General features: G+C 40.5%; 1 protein-coding gene across 1 annotated transcript in view; it reads right to left on the reverse strand.

The window, feature by feature from the left end:
* Positions 1-1,824: 1,824 nt before the first annotated feature.
* The window catches only part of FAM91A1 (family with sequence similarity 91 member A1), a 59,869-nt gene continuing 39,940 nt past the window's right edge, over positions 1,825-21,753 (reverse strand). Inside the window, exons 19-24 of the mRNA XM_074943884.1 lie at positions 20,207-20,279; positions 17,882-18,031; positions 17,342-17,449; positions 16,763-16,886; positions 14,984-15,053; positions 1,825-5,348 (exon numbers count right to left, since the gene is read on the reverse strand). Coding sequence (XP_074799985.1) covers positions 5,157-5,348; positions 14,984-15,053; positions 16,763-16,886; positions 17,342-17,449; positions 17,882-18,031; positions 20,207-20,279 — 717 coding nt within the window. The 3' untranslated portion in view covers positions 1,825-5,156. The remainder of the gene's footprint in view (positions 5,349-14,983; positions 15,054-16,762; positions 16,887-17,341; positions 17,450-17,881; positions 18,032-20,206; positions 20,280-21,753) is intronic.

Below are 21,753 nucleotides of genomic sequence, written 5' to 3' on the forward strand. Positions count from 1 at the left end.
AGTTAATTTATGAAAATGACGCAATGAGCAAGATTCCAAACCAAGGATTTAAAAAACATAAGAATATGATACATGCAGGATCTTTACAGAAAAGATAAATCTCTAATAGTTTGTTGTTGAGTGACAGATAGGTATTAAAGTGAAATACTGACACCCAAAGGACAACAGTTGTACTTAAAAAAATATCTCCACTTACAGTTCTATTTAGACTTTGGGGAATTCATTTAGGGCCTAATCCTGCCCTACCCAAATCACACAATTGGGTCCTGCTTAAATCATGAAACTTGAGCTTTCTTAAAGACTAGCAGAAAGATGAAGTTAGATGCTATGCATTTATAATGTGTTTCAAAGTTAAAATTACAACAGTTACATTGAAATCAATAGGTGTTAAGGGTGATTTTTAGGAGCAGCATAAAAGAGAAAATTCTAAAAATCCCTATGTTTGTTACCATGAATTATGACTGAATTCTTTCCCCTTCTGTACGCTACTAAATAAATAAATAAATAAAAACACCTTCTGTCCTTGCAGATTATACTGACTTTGGTAAATTCATAATAGGGCCTGGAGCCTACATTTTCAGTCTGGTAGAAGAGGACAATTCCCAGCTGGTCCAGCTTATAAAACTTGACAGTTCTGAATAGAGTTGAGCAAACTTCTAATGTGTAGGACCTCTTGGCCTTTAACAGTTCACTATAGGATTAAATGAGTAAGAGTTGCTGGATGTACAATAGCAAACAGGTGAATGCTTGACATATGCAATACATAGAATGTGCAAATTTATTTGGTGTTTTATTCTTTTACTTCTTGAAGAGTGGTAAAGTGAAGTGAAGAGATTTAATGTGAGCAGACCTAAAACACTTATGAATGTTTTTGCTTGTTTCTTTGTAATTGCCATTCTGCTATAAAACAGAGTTCAGAAAGGATCAAAGAGGATTACTTTAATGAAGCAGGAATCTCATTTCTCTTCTTCCATAACTAAGGAAAAGGTCAACAGCTTTCCTATATTCAAGAACACAGGTCAACTTTCTAAAAGTCAAATACCAGCCTGAGCTTTTTGGAAGGGTTTGCAACTGGATTCAAGTACCAGAGTGCTGAGATTCTATAATGTGATAGTTACTTATTGGCCTGAATCAGCACTTAAAAAAAAAAAAAAGATTCACGCCTGAATACTTAGTTGTGTAATAATTTCAACATTTTCTGTACTCTTCAAAGCTGACTCTGAGTGTACTTGGTATTATCCCCTTAATTTTAAGTATGAAGTGAAGTCAGTGGGAATTAAGCATGTTTTTAAGTGCTTTGCTGATGCCCTGAGTCACCAGGATACTAAACTATGTGAGTAGTCTCATTGCCTAAATTTACACCCACGCGTAAGTGCTTTGCTGATCAGAATCCTAATTTGAGAGCTCAATGATGCCTTAAGTTAGTGTCTTTTCTGGGGGCAAATTAAAGGAGGATATGGGGCCAAAGCTGGGTCTCAGGAAGTTCTTTGGCTCTTCATGGAAGAATCATGGCTGGATGGGGAGCTACAGGGTGCAGTTTTTATGCTCCATGATCATCTCTCTGAGAACCAATGGAGAAGAGGGTTTAGGAGGAAAGATATTGCAATGACTGAACTTATCTTCTGATAAAACTAAATGTCTGAAGATTTTGCTACTACAAGATACAGTAGCAAGATATTGCCGGAGATACTCTGATAATATATTATGGAGATTACTATAATTGGTTAATGGTCCTTCAATCCATAAGTGCCACATTTTACTGCCAAGTCCAGAAGAAACACACCTGAAAGGCAAAAGCATTTTGCCGTGTTTTGATCTACAACACATTTTATTTGTAAACATTTCTTACATGTGCCAATAATTTAACTGAACACAAATTTTTGTACATTTCAATATATACTATTAACAATGTCATACAAGAAAAAAAATCAACTGTATTGAGTTACAGTTGTACTTGAAAACCTTCAGAATACAAACTGTGTTAGAAACACTGAACAAGAAAAGAAAAAAAGGTTTGAGAACAATGCCAGAAAGAATTTTTGAACCATTGTGTGATAGAAACCACAATGAAATCTTGTTAGTTGGCTCCTGTATCTCAAGATAAATCCAGCTAAAATACTGCTTAGGTTGACCGAACTATTCCCAAAGCACAAAACAAACCACTTTTTTCTTTAACTTAATAGACTTCTTGGAAGGTAGATGCCTAAAATAAATTTAAAATATTATTAACTTGATTTTCCACAATTAATAAATCATTTGAAGAAAAAAGTTATATTGTCTTTATTCTTAATAACAATATCAAAAGATTATTTTGGTCTGAATGGAGGTCTTGCCGTTGTTTACACCGCATTTAAAACAAAATGTTGTACTTTGAATAAAGCCTCTGGACCATACCCAGTATTACAGTTGCAGTTGAGTTTATGATAGTTTAAGGTCTTTCTTTGGTAGTCACCTATTCAGTAAAATTTCCAAGTCTGTGGGTCTATAGTTAGGCTTCTAAATCCATCTTAAAGCACCTAAATAGGAGTAGCTTAATTTTGAAAAGCTGCCAAGTACCTGCAGCTCTTATTGTTAACTGTCAGATTTGTAGGTATTCAGCAATTCTGCTAACCAGGCTACTTTTATTTAGAAGCCTAACTTTAGGTATCCAAGTATGAATATTTAAGCCAATAATAGTGGAGAATTAAAAACAAGTTTTAAAAAAATTCTTCCATTAATTTTGAGGTTGCAGACGACAGACTTTTACATGAGCTACCATAATTGTACATATCTGTATATATACAATGTACAGGTGACAGCCGATATAAAGTTTGCTGCTAGCTAAACTACAAAAGCTCACTGCAGTATTTCAAATAATGCCTACGATACTGAAAATGTAAAGCATCACCTTCAGTATAGGTCCCTTCACTGTGTTAGACGGTGGATTAATGTCTCTTCATGTAGGATATTAATTCTCAGACAGATCAGACTATGGTCTGTTTTCTATGCTATTTCCCCCCTTACTAATATCCATAAAGAACATGTAGCATTCCTATTTTTTCTTTTTAATTTCCTTTGAAGGCAATAAGACAACCAGTATCAATTTAAAAATACGGACAATTTGTACATGTCCAATAAAAAAAAAGTCAACCTTTTTTATTGTAGCGTACACACTAATCAACACATGAAGTCAAGCTCTGTAATATGTGCAGAATAAGCAAGTTCAACTGCTACTGGTAAAATATAAAAGGAGAAGAGACAAACTTGAGAAGAGCATTGCACTGACCATGCTGAAGTACTTACAACCTCCAGTTTCTCAGCCGGAGAGAAAGCGCCACATTTACATTTAATAGGAATGTTAACCAAGTGAGAAATAAGGAAATAACTGAAGATTCCATTCTAATTCAAATCACTGTTCTATCACATTAGGGTGCTTCCCCCCACCCTTTTAAAACATATATCACATCAAATATTTTCTTCTTACCCTCTTATCAAACAAATACAAAAATTGAACATTACTACATTTACCATGTACAATTCCCAGCACGGCATGTTGCACAGGTTCTTGGTCCAATAATTGCTTAAACTGCAGGCAGCTGCTGACAGCATGGTTCAATTTCATTTTAAAGATAATATATGAATGAATTCCAGTAAACAAAAAGTCATCAGAAATTTTTAGACACTAATCTTCAAAATATTCTACATACTGGTTGTTTTCCTGGTATGTTTAACTGGATACGATGTATTTAAACGGGCAGGAAACCACCTTGCAGAGTTAGTATAAACTAAAATGAAGTAACACTGCACAAATTCCTCCCCCCTCTAGGGAGGAAGCCTTCTAAACCTAGAAATGATTAAGTTGATATTTGTCATGAGTAGTTGATGGCTTAAGGAAAACTTAAAAGAACTGTTTAAAGAAATACATCTGCCTATAGATTTTCGGCACTTTTTTCTGCATTTTTTCTTTATTGAGGACACCCACATAAAAACCAAAAGCTTTGTTCTATTAGCATTAAGTCTTCTCCAACTGTTTATTCTGCCATTAACATGTTTGGTTTGTGACATCACTCTTTTCCACAGCGACGTTACAAACATAAACGAACAGCTTCCGGTGAGGAATAAGTGACAGAAGCAAAGACAAGGTGGGTGAGGTAATCTCTTTTTTTGGAGCAACTTTCGTTCGTGAGACACACAAGCTTACATACTGCTCTTCTTTAGGTCTACTCTGTGTAAGCTCAAATGCTTGCGTCTCTCACCAACAGAAGTTGCTTCAATAAAAGATATTACCTCACCCACCTTGTGTGTCTAATATCCTGGGTCCAACAACACTGCATGTGACAGAAGCAAACATGCTTAAGGCGCAAAGATCCTAGTTTCATGTAAGTGCTCCAATAAAACAAGGGACAAAAGAAACACACTAATATATACATAAACAGCTTTCTAGGAACAGAGGGAACCAAATTAATCCCTGGTGCAATTCTATTGCTCTCCATGAAATTACACAGAGGATGAAATTGACCCAATCTTTTTCCAAGATTTCCTAGAGGCATCAGTAGGATTTTATGTCTTCAAAACTTAAGACCTCATAGAAAGTGTCAATTCATTATTGTTATGTTGATTTACCAAACCAAAACTTCATCATCATCAGGCTGACCTACATAATATACAGACATCGGCAACAATTCTTAGTGCCCCATAATACCACCATGATACCAGATTTTTACTATTTGAACACTACTGAAAGCCTTTCCAGAGCCAAATCTCTTACTTATAAACAGAATTCAGTAATAAAATACAAAACTAAACAGGATTTATATATGAGCAATGAACATATCAAATCACTATTGCAATTTTGTGGTGACAGCATAGAAATTTAACAATAACCAGAAAGCCTAAAAAAGGTGTGTTTAGAATTATAAAAGAAATAGCGATTATCCCAAGATACAAATATAGCGCTGATAGCTGAAGAGCTCTCTGTTGCGGCCGGAAATGCGCCAATGAATAACAAGTTGTATACAGTGTGTTTCCCCAGTACTGCAACACAACACACTTAAAAACACTACTTTAATGTGGGTTATGCTGCAGCAGCAAAGCACTTCTTAGTGGTTGGCAGTATAAATTAATTGTAATAGACAAAGAAAAAAGGCATTAAGTGAGCAATGCACGGTGAAACCAAACTATTGGATTTGTTCTTTAAGTACGTTTGCAATAAGAACTGGTGACGGGGACTGTCCATTCCATTCGGATAACATGCCTTCTTTGAACATTAGATTCTTGGCAGGAAGTGGAACACCCATGTCAGCAGAAGTAGGTTGTGAAAACAAACTTGAATTGGTGTCAGAGAGCAGATCCAGTGTTGAAATACCTTCCTAAAGACAAAGGGAAAAATACAATGTTTTAAAATAGGAACAAAGGACCAACAAAGGACATATCTGGCTTCAAGACTAAGCTCAGTAAGTTTAAGGAGGGGATGGTATGATGGGATAGCCTAATTTTGGCAATTAATTGATCTTTGACTATTAGTGGTAAATATGCCCAATGGCCTGTGATGGGACGCTAGATAGGATGGGATGAGTTACTACAGAGAATTCTTTCCTGGGTGTCTGGCTGGTGAGTCTTGCCCACATGCTTAGGGTTTAGCTGATCGCCATATTTGGGGTTGGGAAGGAATTTTCCCCCAGAGCAGATTGGCAGAGGCCCTGGGGGTTTTTCACCTTCCTCTGCAGCATGAGGCACGGGTCACTTGCTGGAGGATTCTCTGTACCTTGAAGTCTTTAAACCACGAGTTGAGGACTTCAATAGCTCATACATAGGTCAGGGGTTTGTTACAGGAGTGGGTGGGTGAGATTCTGTGGCCTGGTTGTGCAGGAGGTCAGACTAGATGATCATAATGGTCCTTTCTGACCTTAAAGTCTATGATTCTAAGGTGGTTTAGTACTAAAACTGGAGTTCTATTGACTCATTTAAGCCACAGATCTGCATTCTGGAGGTTCTATGAAAGCTACTTTCAACCACTGAAGTTTTGAATTTTTATACAGGTGGGTGCATGTGCCACAGAACGTGTCAGGAGTTAATTGACTCTTCTGCTATGTCTACATACAAACTCTCTTGGGTCCAAGACGGCTTTTGGAAAAATCCAAAGTAGAATTAAAAAAAACTTCAATGAGAACTCCATTTACTAGTAATTCCATTTAACTAGACACTGAAAACATAGCTGAAGCTGGTGTTTGCCCTAGTGTCAGAGTCTAATAATCTTTACAAAATTGTGCTCCCTTCCCATCTTGCATGAAACTTACCTTCAGGCCCTTGAGAGCCATCTGCCCTGCAAGGAAACATAAGGAAGTCCAAGGAACTGTACTTCTTGGGATTTCTGTATGTTGTTCCTCTGCAAGGCAGACTCTTTATATTTGTCTCCTACTCTTATCCTTAGGCTTTCTTTTTTTCCAGACTGCCATCTATACTGGGAACACCCTCAAAAGTAAGATGATCACCCTCTCTCATTCAAACACCTCTAAACCATTTCCACAAAGCCCATTAGTAATGCTGCTCCATTTCATTAAATTCATCGTGTCTCACCAATCAAAAGTCATTCTAAGATAGAACCCTTCTCTGTCAGTTTTGCACCTCTTACCTGATTTGTATTGGCTATTTAAGACTATACACTCATCAGAGCAGGAACCACATCATCCTTGATAATTTGTATAAGAAACACATTGTTGGCATTTAAATAACAATGCATGTGTAGATATATTTATTTCTCACATTCTGATTAGCGTGAAGAGGTGGGGGGCAGGGGGGTTGTAGTCACTTCCACTTTTTCATTCCTGGAATCCTTACCCAAAAGTATTTCATCACTAAACTCCCTAGCACACCCCCACATCTCTCTCATTATGTATTATAGCTTTATATGATTTCAGGTGCAATGTATTTTATAAATACAAAACCATTTGTACTTTACATGCCAGATATGTGGATCATTCTACCGATTTCTGATTACACCACCAGATAATAATCTCCATCATTTAGTACCCCCTTCTAGTTCTTGCTAGTTTCAAGTGCTCCTTGCATATGGATACAAAATTTAGAATGTTAAGATCCTTCATGTTTGGTCTTCAAATTTTATCTTCTGAAATGCTATGTATGTTGGAATTACATCACAGGACATTTGAATTAAGCAAAAAGCTCCTTCTCTTCCTTTTCTAATGAGTTTAAAGCAAGGCTTGTGTAGGAGTTCAATACCTCTTCAGTCTAAGAAACAGGTATCTAATCCAAATAGGCTTTCTTCACAAAAGGAATTTCAGTGCTCTGAAAATCATAAACTCTACTTTGTCCATCAGCACATTAAGTCAGTTCACCAGTATCAATCTTCTCATGTGTGCTGCAAGTTCCCAAAGGACCTCAAAGACTACTTGCACTGCTGCCATCTGTGTCTGGGCTGAAGCTAATTTAATGCGCCTAGTTGGAACTACTGTTTGACACTCCAGGAGGAATCTGCTTCAAGAAGAAATGAAGGTTACTTACTTGAGGTTACTTACCTGGAGTTCTTTCAGGTTGCCTACAGTGGCACATGGCCCATCTACAACTTCTAGTAGCAAACATCTCCAACAGATGGAGACAGAACTTTAGATGGGGAGGGCTCTGAGTTACTACAGTGAATTCTTTCCAGGTATCTGGCTGGTGGGTCTCGTCGACATGCTCAGGGTCTAACTGATCACCATCTTTCTGTCAGGAAGAAATTTCCTCCCAAGTCAGACTGGCAGAGACCCTGGGGGTGGGGGGTTGCCTTCTTCTGCAGCATGGGGCATAGGTCACTTGCTCATTTGAACGAGAGTAAATGGTGGATTCTCTGTATCTTTAAATCATGATTTGAGGAATTCAGTAACTCAGTCAAAGGTTATGAATCTATTACAGGAGTGGGTGGATGAGGTTCTGTGGCCTGAAATGTGCAGGTCAGACTAGATGATCACGATGGTTCCTTCTGGCCTTAAAGCCTAGGAGTCTATGAGATGATGGATTTATGGATAATGCGCCAACCAGTGCAGCCTAACAGTAGAACCTTCTCCAAGCAGTGCCTGTTGGAACACACATGCGCCCTCTCCTCACTTTTGAATGTTCCGAGGGCGAGGCTATAAAAGGGGTCACTGGCACTTTACTGCCTTAGTTCTTTCTGAGGCTGACCCAGAGAAACCAGGATAGGACTCTGAGAAATTGTGTGTGGGATGTGTGAATATGCAGAGACATCTTGAAGAACTCTGGTTATTAGTAAATAACCTTAATTTCTCCTTCGAGCGGCTCTGCATATTCCCACTTATGGGAAGTTTGGCAAGTGATACTGTAAACTCAGGAGGAGGGAACACAGTCCTAATTAAATAACTGCTCTACCAAATCTAGCATCCTCTCTTGAAGCCAAATCCAAAGCATAATGTTTAGTAAACGTATGGACTGACTTCAGGTAGCAGCCTTGCAGATTTCCCCAATAGAAACATGTTTAAGACAAGCCCTAGAATTCTTACAGGAGTGCTAAGTGTTGTCACTCTTGTCTGAGAACAAGGTCCGGCCAGCAAAGGGCAAATCAATTTAACTGGCTTCGTCATTTTTGTGTAGTTCCTCTTTTTGAAGTTAAATGGTATTGTGTGGGTTTCTTTAGTATTTTTCTCCCTACCAGGATGTTAAATTTAATTACATTATGATCACTAATACTGAGTGCTTCAGCCATATTCATCTTTTGGATCAGATCCTGTGCTTGTCTAAATCAAGAATTGCCTCTCCCCTTGCAGATTCCAGGACAAGCTGCTCCACGCAGCAGTCATTTACGGTGTCTAGAAATTTTCTTTGCATCCCTTCCTGAGGTGACATATAGACAGTCATTCTAAGGATAGCTGAAATCCCCCATTATTATTGTGTTTTTTGCCTCTGTAGCCATTCTTCACTGTCACCATCCTGGTCAGGTGATCAGTAGTATATTATATTGCTATACTCTTATTGTTCAAGCACAGAATTTGTGTCCATAGAGATTCTATGGTACAGTTTGATTCATTTAAGATTACTATATTTGACTATGCTTCCTTTACATATAGTGCCACTCCCTCACCAGTAAAAAAAAAAAAACCTGAGGAGTACTTGTGGCACCTTAGAGACTAAAATTTATTTTGGCATAAGCTTTCATGGGCTAAAACCCACTTCATCGGATGCATGCAGTGGAAAATAGAGTAGGAAGATATATATACAGCGAGAACATGAAACAATGGGTGTTGCCAACCAACCGTAACAAGACCAATTAATTAAGGTGGGCTATTATCAGTAGGAGGGAAAAAAACCAAAACCTTTTGTAGTGATAATCAGCTGTTTGAAATGGGCCATCCTGATTATCACTACAAAAGGTTTTTGGTTTTTTTTCTCTTGCTGATAATAGCCCACCTTAATTAATTGGTCTTGTTACGGTTGGTATGGCAACACCCATTGTTTCATGTTCTCTCTGTATATATATCTTCCTACTGTATTTTCCACTGCATGCATCCGATGAAGTGGGTTTTAGCCCACGAAAGCTTATGCCCAAATAAATTTTAGTCTCTAAGGTGCCACAAGTACTCCTCAGGTTTTTTTTTTGCTGATACAGACTAACACGGCTACCACTCTGAAATCCCTCACCAGCGTGACCTATTTGGTCATTCCTATATATTTGGTACCATGCTATAATGGTGTCCCATTGATTATCCTCATTCCACCAAGTTTCCATGTTGCCTATTATATCCTGTGACAGGGTCGGGCCAGATGGCTACAGGAGAGTAATAGAAGGCAGATATATTAGCCCCAGGCTAAGAAGGTCCCTTTTCACTGGGTAAGGTAACAGGGAAGGTTCCAGAACAATCAGGAACCTTCTGGAGACAATTAAGACAGGCTGATTAGAACACCTGCAGCCAATCAAGAAGCTGGTAGAATCAATTAAGGCAGGCTAATCTGAGCACCTGGGTTTTAAAAAGGAGCTCACTTCTGTTTGTGGTGTGCGTGTGAGGAGCTGGGAGCAAGAGGCACTAGGAGCTGAGAGTGAGAACGCGGACTGAGGTGTACAAGCATTATCAGACACCAGGAGGAAGGTCCTATGGTGAGGATAAAGAAGGTGTTGGGAGGAGGCCATGGGGAAGTAGCCCAGGGAGTTGGGCACAGCTGTTCCAGGAGGCACTCTAGACAGCTGCATTCCACAAGGCCCTGGGCTGGAACCCGGAGTAGAGGGTGGGCCCAGGTTCCCCCCAAATCCTCCCAACTCCTGGTCAGACACAGAAGGAGTCGACCTGGACTGCGGGTTCAGAAAAACAGCCAAGCTGAGGGCTGCTGTGAAGCTCCAAGGCGAGCAAATCCACCAATAAGCGCAAGACCCACCAAGGTAGAGGAGGAACTTTGTCACAATCCATATCCTCATTTAATACCAGGCACTCCAGTTCACCTATCTCAGTATTTAGACTTCAAGGATTTATATAGAAGCACTTTTACATTTTGTCAATATTCAGTTGCTTAACTTCATGTGTTCTATTTCAATGGGACTCTTACATTTGATTGTTCCTCACTAGTTCCTACATCCATTTTACCAACTTCTTTCCTACCCTCTTTACTAGGATATAGAGTTTCCCCTTTAATAAATTTATCTCTAAGGGATGTCTCCTCCCCAAATCATATGCTGCTGTGCACCTGTCAGTTTTCCCCCAGCTCTTAGTTTAAAAAAAAAAAAAGTCTTCTACAACCTTTTTAATTTTACATGACAACAATCTGCTTCCATCTGGATTTAGGTGGAGCCCATCCTTCTTGTATAGACTCCTCCTTTCCCCAAAAGTTCCCTAGTTTCTAATAAAGGGGTTTAATAAACTTAAAACTGCCCTCACTACACCACTGTCTTCATCCATTGAGACCCTGCAGTTCTGCCTATATTTCCAGCCTGAGCATGGAACTGGAAAGATTTCAGAGAATGCTACCATGGAGGTCCTGGACTTTAATTTCTTATCTAGCAGCCTAAATTTGGCTTCCAAGACCTCTCTCCTATCTTTCCCTTTGTCAGCGGTACCTATGTGTATCACAACCACTGGCTCCTCCCCTTAAGTCTGTCTAGATGTCTCAGGAGATCTACAACTTTGCACTTGGCAGACAATTTATCATGTGGTTCTCCTGGTCATCACAAACCCAACTATCTATATTTCTAATAATTGAATTGCTATTACCTGGCTCTTCCTAGTAACTCAGGATCTCTCCCTAGGAGGGGTGTCCTCAGTGCAAGAGGATACCATGACACCATCTGGAAGGAGCGTCCTAACTAAGGGATTGTTTCCCTTGGCTCCAGATGTTCTCCTCCACTCAGACTTTCATCCTCCTCAACAGCACAAAGGCTGTCAGACTGGGAGTGGGACTGTTCTACTGTGTCCCTGAAAGTCTCCTCTGTGTACTTCCATCTCCCTTAGCTCTTCCAGTTCAGCCGCTCTGGCCTCAAGTGTCTCTACAGTGTCTCCGAGGCCCACGAGCTGCTTGCACAAAAATGCCACTTGCCCACAAGACAGATATTCATACATGCTGCATTCAGTGCAATAAACTGCATAGCCTCCACTCTGCTGCTGGATTTCTGCCTGCATTATATTTACTCTTGCAGGGTTTTTGGTTTTATTTGGGGCAGGGGGAGAATTGGGCTAAGTTTAGAGTAGGTTTGTTACATGTAGCTGCCTCTTACACTCCCTCTCTAAACTCCCTCACAAAATTCCCGTTTGCTGCTCCTATTCACTAACTCCTTTGGTCATTTAGGATCTGTCTTTTGAAACCCCTGTTCTCCCTGAGATGATCTCCTCTGATCATCTGGTAACCCTTGCACAAGTTATTTACTGCCAGGTAATTAGTCACCCTAAATCACTAAAACAAAAAAACCAAACAAAAACCCCACCTTTTCTCCCTCTCTCCTATCTGGAGTCAAACAGGCCTAATCAGACCTGAAGCTATTACTGGCTGCTGCAACCAGCAGGGAATTTGGCACAGGTGAATATGAAAATATGAACACGCCTCATGCAGTATTTCAGAGAATTTGTCAGTTTTCTTAAAGATAAGCTGACAAGAAGCAGGGGTAGCCCAAACTGCTTTAGCAGGTTGCAAGAAACCTTCCAACATAGGTAAAAACATCCCCTTCCTGAAAGGACCACCAAGAATGTCAAATACTGGATGTGATGCCACTTCCACAGCAACTGAAGGCAAGTTCAAAGTAGATTCCATACGATATATTAATTCATAAAATAGTAAAGCATCCTCAGAAGGAGAAGACAGAGAAGCAACACCAACATGCTCATCAGGTGAAATATCAAGTTCAAATTCTTTACCCACCTAACCATGCTCAAAAAGAGGAAGTAACTCTTCATTTTCTTACTCAGAAAGTATCAGGCACCACCATGTGAGCTGCAGACAGATCCGATGGAATCAGATCCAAAAATTCCCCAGAAGACGGATCCTTATTAGTTGGAATATCACTACTTCATCCATATGGAGGATGACTCAAGAACTCTTGCAGCACAGCCCAATAAGACCACAGACCTGCCAGTCTCTCCAATAATTGGGACCTGGGAACATATACATAGGATGAGGCAGCAGAAACTGTCCAAGAGGTTGAGGAAATCCAGACTTAGATGGCATGAATATGGACAATTCAGACCTTTCAACTCTCCCTCTATCCTCTTCTAACTGTGGATTCAACCTCTATTCCACTATTGATCTCACCGGAGATAGCAACGGCACTGGAGGATGCCTAAAAGCTAAGAAGGATCTGTTTGGCAATCCTCAAGGAGTCTTAGGCGGGAGAAGCAAAGATGGCTCTGTGAAAAGACTCACAATATCTTCCATTTTACACCTTTTTCAGGTGAAAGGGATTTAGACCTCAGAACCAATGAAGGCTTCTTCCTTCCCACTCTGAGCAATCACTCACTCAGATCCAACCAACAGTCAGATGTCATATTGAGAGCATGCCAGCACAATAATAGTCTTCTTCTGATCAGACATTGGCACTGGAGTTAATACAGGCAATGGTGCTGGTCTGACAGGCTTAGGAATCATCAGAGCTGGAGAGGGGCTCAACTCTGTAATCCTGAAACATGAAGCCAAATGCGGAACAGACTTAGGTCTCAGAGACTGAACCGCAGAAGACATATCCAAATCAGACGGAACCAATAAATCTGGTCCACAACATTTGGCACTGCTGACAGTGACTGACTTCTCCCTGCCTTTTTAATTTGGAACTGCGACATTCAGAACAAATAGCCTAATCATAGGGTCCTTAGCTATCAGTTGAACAGACAGGGCCCTCCAGCTCAGATGGAGAGGAGCCTCCAGAGGAGAAAGACGTCTCTTCTCCGCTGCTGGAGTTCAGACCCAACAGCAACCGCTGCAGCACCCGAGATCTGGACAGACTGCCAGAGCTGCCGGTCACTGGAGACACCAAGGAATTGTTGGGGCTACCATTAACTGTTTACCCCAGAGAGACTGACGATGACCCCCGAGACCCAGAAGTGTAGGAAGTAGCCCAGGGGAGCCAAATATAGTTCGGTTGTGTTCCTGACTGACAGCTGGCCAGCGTATTGCAGCCAGGTTTCCCCACTGACCCAGTGGCGGACCACTCTGCTACTGTTAGGGCCCTGGGCTGGGACACGGTAGGGGTAGGGGGATGTGGGCCCACCTGACTCCGCCACCCTACCCCTGGGGTGGCAGCCTCCCCACCATAGGCCAAGAGGCCTGCGTTTGTTGGCGGTCCGCCAGAGCCAGGACCCCCGACTGTTTGCTGCCCCACCCTGTTTGCGCTTATTGCTCTGTCCTGACTACAGGCCAGAGCCTCCGGACTTTGCTGCCGTGCCCTGTCTGAGGGCCTGGCATATAGACTTGCTGCCCCATCCTGTTTGAGGGTCTGGGCTAATAGACTCGTTACTGCTCTGTTCTGAATACCAGCCAGAGCCTCTTTGCTGCCCCGCACCGTCTGAGGGCCAGGGCTTATAGACATTGCTGCTCTACCCTGATTGTAGGCTAGAGCCCTCTAATTGTTTGGTGCCTTGGCCAGTTGGAGGACCATGGCCCCTAGACTCACTACTGTGTTATCCCGCCAAGTGGCGGAGACCCCGTGTGAATTCCCCCCAAACAGTGCCCTTCCAGAGGGCTAGTAGCAAAGGGGTGTGGCCTCCCTTCCAGACAGATGGAGGGACAGCTGCAACCGCCTTACAAGTACCAACGGACATAGGAAAGAACTTGTCAACTACTGTATATGAGGATACACATGTGCATATCATAGAATTTCAACAAGTTGGATGCTTACATGGCAACTGTAGAAATGCTGAAGCATTGTAGAGGAAATGCCAAGGTAAGCATGCTACATCAATGTGCTTAAACAAAAAGTCTTCCAAAACATAGCCAAGAGTTTTACGCATTTTCTCTTTAACATTAACTCATCACTACATTGTTTACATGAAGAAACACACCAGACTTCTTCAACTACTAAAACTAGAATTTAACAGCATGTTTCATCTATCACTCAGACTTGGCTAAATTTAGGACATGAGATTTCATTACTAAACAATGACAGTTTTAAATAAAAATATTTCTCTTAAAAGGGATATGGGTCAACTTGATATTTAGAAAATTCGTAAGTAGCACCTGAGGCTACACTTGCCCAGAGTCCCTTAATAATATTTAGGATCTTATAAGCATGTTTCAAATCTCTCTCTCTCCTTTTGCTGTGAAAACCCATACAAAACAGGGGAAACTGATTATATACGGAGCAGAGCGGTGATAACATACCAAGTATAAAACCAAACAATGGTATTTTTCCCCTCTTATTTCAATGAAAATTCAGAAAATAATGAGATTTTTAATATGACAATGTCTTTAATAGCTCTATCATTAAAAAATGAATAAGCTACAAACTTCTACACAACATTTAACAAAAAAGCCAAAACCAAAAGACAGGCCATGCAGAAGTTCCTACATTTTGATTTTTTTCCCTTACCTGGAATGAATAAACAAAGTTAAGAACCTGTAGAGACAGCTTTCTACTGGAATGCAAGAGTTTTTGAAGGCTGTCAAAATGAAAAAAGGAAAAGCTGTAAAACGTAGCAGGTGTCTAAAAAAGTGCACGTGTGCTGATACATATTGTTACTGTAGTGGACTAGAATACCAGGCTCACGATCTTAAGAGCAGCTCTAATGGTTCTTAACACCACTTGTTAAAATAAAACAGAATAATGTAATACTATCATTGTAGAAGAGGTAAATTGCTAACTAAACTCCAACCCCCCACTCCCTGCTTTTAACTGCCTGGGTTTTGTTCCAGTCAACAAGTGAATATCCAATTTCCTGAAGCTATTTATGTTTGTTACTATGATAAAAAGGTGTGGTTGAAAGTTTTACTCAATATGTATAATGTACATGAAGCATGAATAATATATTAAATTTTATTCTAGCTTCTTATGCTAGACCGTTCTAAAAAGGTATGATATACAGTGGTTCTTAGCGTAAGTTACTTCTTAAAATGCAACACAGCAAAAGCTCCAAAAAAGGTGACAAGCAACCTATTTACCTGTAAGATCCTCACTGCAGAGGGCTATTTGGGCCACATTTTCAAAAGGCCATAACACAGCCTCTAAAATTGTGCCCCTAAATCAGACACATTTTGCCAAGAAAAGATGAACTATAATGAAAAGCCACCTTCAAAATGAGGAATACAAATCAGTGGCCATCACTTAAGTCCATAAGATTTTGTTATAGTGCATAAGAACTGCCTTCCCAAAATCAAATGCAGTAAAGCTACTACATTATTAGCTCTTACGGAATTTGAGTTTTGCTGGTATTTCGATGATGAGAGGAAAGCTTGTGTAAAGGCTCTCTATGGCTACTTCCCTCTGCCCTTTCCCTCTACAAAGGACTATATTTATTCACACATAGAGAAGCCACCATTAATTTAAGAAATATAATCTAATCAAAGGTGCTGCATTTCAGTGAAACTGTTGCAATTAAATTGTCTGTCAGAGACCTCATTGAACAAGAGATGAAACAAATTACCATCAGAAATCCCATTTCCTATTGTCTCCAAAGTAAAATAAAATTCCTTTCAAAAAACATTTTGCTTTATTAATCAATTGCAATGTGAAGTTTAATCTACAATAAAGATAGATTGCAAGGCACGATTTTAAGTAGGCTAATCTCCGCTCATACACCACGTACATCAGTGATTCTCAAACTAGGGCCACCGCTTGCTCAGGGAAAGTCCCTGCCAGGCCGGACCGGTTTGTTTACCTGTCGCGTCTGCAGGTTCGGCCGATCGCAGCTCCCACTGGCCGTGGTTTGCCACTCCAGGCCAATGAGGGCTGCAGGAAGGGCGGCCAGCACATCCCTCGGCCCGTGCCGCTTCCCGCAGCCCCCATTAGCCTGGAGCGGCGAACCGCGGCCAGTGGGAGCTGCGATCAGCCGAACCTGCAGACGCAGCAGGTAAACAAACCGGCCCAGCCTGCCAGGGGCTTTCCCTGAACAAGCAGCGGCCCTAGTCTGAGAACCACTGCCATACATTATGGTATGATGCCCACGCTGACAATAGCAACCAAATATTTCTAGGGCTTGAGCTATGATCAATGAGCTATGGGAATGTATATTACAGCAAGTATCTTGGAGCCTAAAAGTGACTCCTACAATGTAATAACATGATACAGTACTACAGTTTCAAACTTTAATTTATTGCATTGCCAAAGCACAGATAAGTTCTGCACACAATGGCTGTGCAAAAGAAACCTCACCTTTCTTTTCTACATAGTCCATGGGTAGCAATTTTTCTGCAGACTTTCCGGTTTAATTCTGAGCTAAACAGTGGAATTCCAAAACATAATTCCAGGGGAACCCATTCCAGTTCTGTTGTGGGAACTACAAGATATAAACAAGAGACTAAAATGTTTTCTGAAAAGAACAGTAAATTGACCCTGAAAATTTAACCCCGGATCAGTTCTCTCTAAAAAAAATAAAAATTGAGTCAGTAGCTAAACTGTACCAAAAGGTTCCTATCTCCCATTCTTTATAAAACTTACACAGTATTTACAAGACAGAACACTTCAAGCAATTCTGAGCCAAACAAAGATTCTTTAAGAGGTCTGCATTAAAACACATTAACAGTATTGCACTATCCATACATCAATGTGTCAAATACATTAAGTTTTTTTTTTAAATGTGTACTATTTGCTTAAAAACACAGCACTAGAGATATTAGGCAATGCTTGTATTGTGTGTTTAGATACTTTAATACTAGATTTCTGACTGGACAGAAATATCTAAGGGAGATTTTATCTTCCAGTAAATAATATAGGTCATTTGTAAGCTCTTACCTTCAGGACTTTGCTTAGCTGCAGAATCCATAGATGTGTCTTCAACAACAATTTCAAATGATTCTGTGCTCCCATTTACATCAGATCCTGATGCCAATTCAAGCTCACCTAAATTTAAGATATTTAATAATATTTAGATGAACATAAGCTTAGTTACCTCCTGATGTACAGAATATATAAATTTTACTCATATGTGATGTATTGATAATGAACACAAAGTACCTCAAACTATTTACCTAAGGACAGTAATCTAGATGCATGGCATAAAGGAATAAAGAAAAACACAACGATCTTACTTGGATCTGGTTTGACACTACAATAATCAAAGTAAACTAGGGATCTCCATCGCTTCTACTTAAATAGAGTTTTGTTTTCAAAATAAAACATGAAAGAGCTGATGGTTTTAAGAGAAGATTTCGTTTTGTACTTATTTCTATATTCTAAACAATAAATTTATACACCTTGATTTTTGTTTAAAAGGGGCATATGAATTCAAAGAAATTGACCGCCAAAGACAAATAGTCTTCACTGCTGACTAACCTTTTCCATCAGAAGCATCACTCAGCTTTCTGTTTGTGTGTCGACTGGAAGGATTCAACATGGTAACATATCCACAAAAATGCTGCAAATCCACTTTGTCGCTTAATATTCTCAATGCTTTATGAACGCCCATATTCACACGAGAGAAGTCTAGCAGAGAAAAGAAGCACACAAGTTTGCCTTTGCATCACTGCAAGAAGGTAGTAGAGCAACCATAGCACCACTACAGTTAATATCCAGGAAGTCAGGGCTAGATTTCTGATGGCGGTTCATTTAGGCATTTGGAGATTTCCCTTTCTTCTGTAGCTCCTAGGTTCAGATATCATGATGGTGGGTATGGTATGGGAAACTGGGTAAATGGATCGCTTCTTCTTCCCCATTCCAAAAACAACATAGTACCTTAAGATACAGTGGCAAGGAGGGAAGAGAGAATGCAAGAATTAGTGGGTACCATTTTCCCCACACCTTCAGCTAGATGGCAGAGTGCAGCAATTTCAATGCTGGGCCTCACTGATGTCCATCTCTTCCACTAAGATGCAGTCTGGATCTTCCACAGTACTTTGGCCCAGAGTTTATGTGAGGTACGTTATGAAGCACAAGATAATACTGCAGTGCTCCCAGGTTTTGAGTCTGGTCATGGAGGAACTACTGGCATCAACAGCTAGATGTCAAAACCCAGAACGAGAAAGGGGGAGTGAGAAAGACCCCTCTGGTCTTCAGCTCAAAACTTTTCACTTGAGGATCAAAGTGAAAGGATGTGGGCCACTTTGCCAAAGACCAAAAGGAAGAGAAGTGAATGTAGGAAATAGCTCATTGTAAACCTAAAACAAATAAACTGGATTTAGACTCAGATCAGGAAACTAATGGATGGTTTATGCTGGTTTGTATTTTGTCCAGCACCAATCTACAGTTTCAGGTGTTAAATCTCACACTTTGTACTTGGGAATGGAGGTTGTCCGTAACTCTGAACAAGACATTACGGATTTCAGCCACTGGGAGGGGCGGGGCATTGCAGCGGGGGACTGGGGCTGCAGCCGTAGAGGTGTGTCAAAGCTTCTGACCCTCAGGAGCACCAGGTCTCAGGGATTTAGACGTGGAGGAGTTCAGGTGCTCGAGGCTTCAGGCCCTGCAGCTCCACTCCCAATTTCAGCCTCGTGGGGGGCACCAGGGTTCGGGGCTTCTGCCCCAGGATGGATGCCAGAGCTTCAGCCCCGCGGCTCTTTTCCTGGCTTCTGCCCGGGGAGAGGGGAGCGGGAAGAGGGGGGGAGAAGAGGACGCTGGAGCTTGGGGCTCCCCACAGCTCTGCTCCCGGTTTCGGGGGCGGGGGGGGGGAGCTGGGGCTCGGAGCTTTAGCTATGGGGGAAAAGCACTGGGGCTGAAACCGGCACTTCCCTGTGGGGCTGAAGCCCTGAGCCCCAGGCAGAAGCTGGGTACAGAGTTGTGGGACTGAAGCCCTGAGCCCCAGGGCTAAAGCCCCGAGGCAGTAAAGTATTTGCTGTCTGTCTGATTACTTCTGGGTCCACAGGGTATCCGGTTGACCGGTAAGTCCATAACTCTGGTGTTCGTATCTTTGAGGTTCTACTGTACATGGCCATCATCTTCTTCTCCACCCCCTTTAAACTTCAAAATGATTGACTAAGACAAGTTTAAGAAGCACTTCACAATCAGTAAATTTCTGCTTCACTAAAAGTAATTGTACTTGTGCAGACCTTGAAAGTGAAGATTAGGAAATTTAAAAGGGACATCATTAACTTGGAGCTTTTTTAAAAAACAAAAACGCTGTGTTCAATTTTTTATTTTCTGTATTACAGTCATGCTCCAGAGTAATAGTCAAGATAGTTTAGCTGAATGCACAACTAGGAGCTCACCATCTGCCTAGATGTTTTCATCTGGCAGTGTTCTGTAGGCAACACAGGAGTGATGAGTCTTGTGGAGAATAAGGTAGATTTAAAAGTTTTTTCAATACACTTGCATACAACACAAAGAGCAGCAAGGAGGTGCAGGTACAAGCAATGATGGGCAATAAAAGCTGGTGTTGTCCCAGTAAGTTTATGCAGGGAAATAAAGAGGGCCAGTAAATTAATTGGAAGTTGGGGTAATGGTCACAATAAGACTATCTTCCTCTACATTTACAGCAGCACCCTGTGGACACTATGTAAGGATCCCTTCAATTTTCTCTTCCAAGTTTAATCAATAGCTAGTAACATTGTAATCCTCTGCTATTAGAAAGTGGGCATTAATATATTTAGTTTCGCCTCTCCATACAAGGTAATTGTACAATAGCACTGAAGTCTTTGTTGCAGAATTCACATTAAAGACAGTTACCTCCTTGCTGTTCTGCTTCCTCAAATGGGAAAGGAATATGCATAGTTTCCCCCATTCCGTGCATGCCATGTCCCTGAACACCAAGAAATTAAAATCAGGGAAAGAAATCCATATATACTACTAGAGCTTGCATTGATTTCTTAGTTCTACTTGTTCTCTTTTGTTTAAGAAAGGCCAGATTGGTAACGCTAATGTAACAAACAAGTAGACCAGATAAGTCTGGTCTTATATACTGAAGATTGTGGTTAGTAATTTAAACAAATATTAATGTAAGCAACTCAAAGTTAAAATGTAATAAAAGAGGAACAGTTAGCTTTGTGTTTTACTCATCATAACTACAAAGTTTAGCGTCATTGTTAGTTTCAAAGTGGCATCACAGCATGGAGACCCTCATCCACAGAAATGCTCAAATAATTGCTTTTCTTTTTCACTAAGGCTCTTACAGGTGAAGCATTTGGTGGTATATACAATATGAAAGTTACTTAATGTAATCCTAAATGCTCGCTTATTTGAGTTACTGCATTTTCTTTCAGTTGTTTTCTACATCTCAAAGATTTTAGCTAAACCAATGAAAGACAAAAAAAGGATTCATACACAATGTCATACTATGGCATTTATTTTACTAAAATGTTTAAGACAAATATACCTACATATTTTTTTAAAAACCCAATGTAGTAGTTAATGTCAGTAATTTCGTTAAAGAACCCTTCATTTTAGATGTTTATGAAGAGCCATAGAAATGCTCTTCACACCAAAAGCAATAGTGAATTATGTTTAGCTGTTTTTGATTTAGATACAAGACCTGAACACCAAGTAGTCTCTCAAGAGGTGCTTTTCTTAGATGAGAACATTTTCAAACAGAACTACCTCTTATCACACACCATTTTGGCCTATAACCTTAGTATTTTCCTTCACCTTGAAACTGCCTTCTCACATCTCTTACACTTGTGAATCTGAATCTGACCACTTTGCAGTATTGCTCAGGTACATCACTCTCTTAGCTCCACTTATGCCAAAACTCTTGTCTATGACCTCATCTCTCTCGTCTTTAATATTGCACCTCTCTTTTGGCCTCCCCAAGTCCCAGATGTCCAAGAGCCTTGGTTCAAGAGCCTTCTCATCAGTGACGCTGGAACACTTTTTACAGTGGGGGTGCTGAACGCCATCTAACGAAACTGCAAACCCTGTATGCTCAAAAGCAATATAAAAAAGTACAATTCCTGCTCACACCACATGAGATTCTCAACAATCGTGAAATAATGCTAGCTTCATTCTGACAGCATACCAAACTTTTCACAGTGAAACCTGGGGGTGCTGCAGCACCTGCCGCATCCCTAGTTCCCGCGCCTGTGCTTCTCATATGCCTCTCAACATCTGAATAACCTTCATGTAGCTACCTCATCAAATCCATCTCACTTGAAAACCTCTTTTCTTTGTTAAAGTTGCTTAACTTATCCTTCTTTCCGAGTTAATACAGTTAAAATAATAAGAAAAGAGTCTGGAATACAGTTTGTAGGAAAGTCTGTGAACAAAAAGTTGTGCAAGAG

Source organism: Natator depressus, chromosome 2 (genome assembly GCF_965152275.1).
Source record: "Natator depressus isolate rNatDep1 chromosome 2, rNatDep2.hap1, whole genome shotgun sequence".
Lineage (NCBI taxonomy): Eukaryota > Metazoa > Chordata > Testudines > Cheloniidae > Natator > Natator depressus.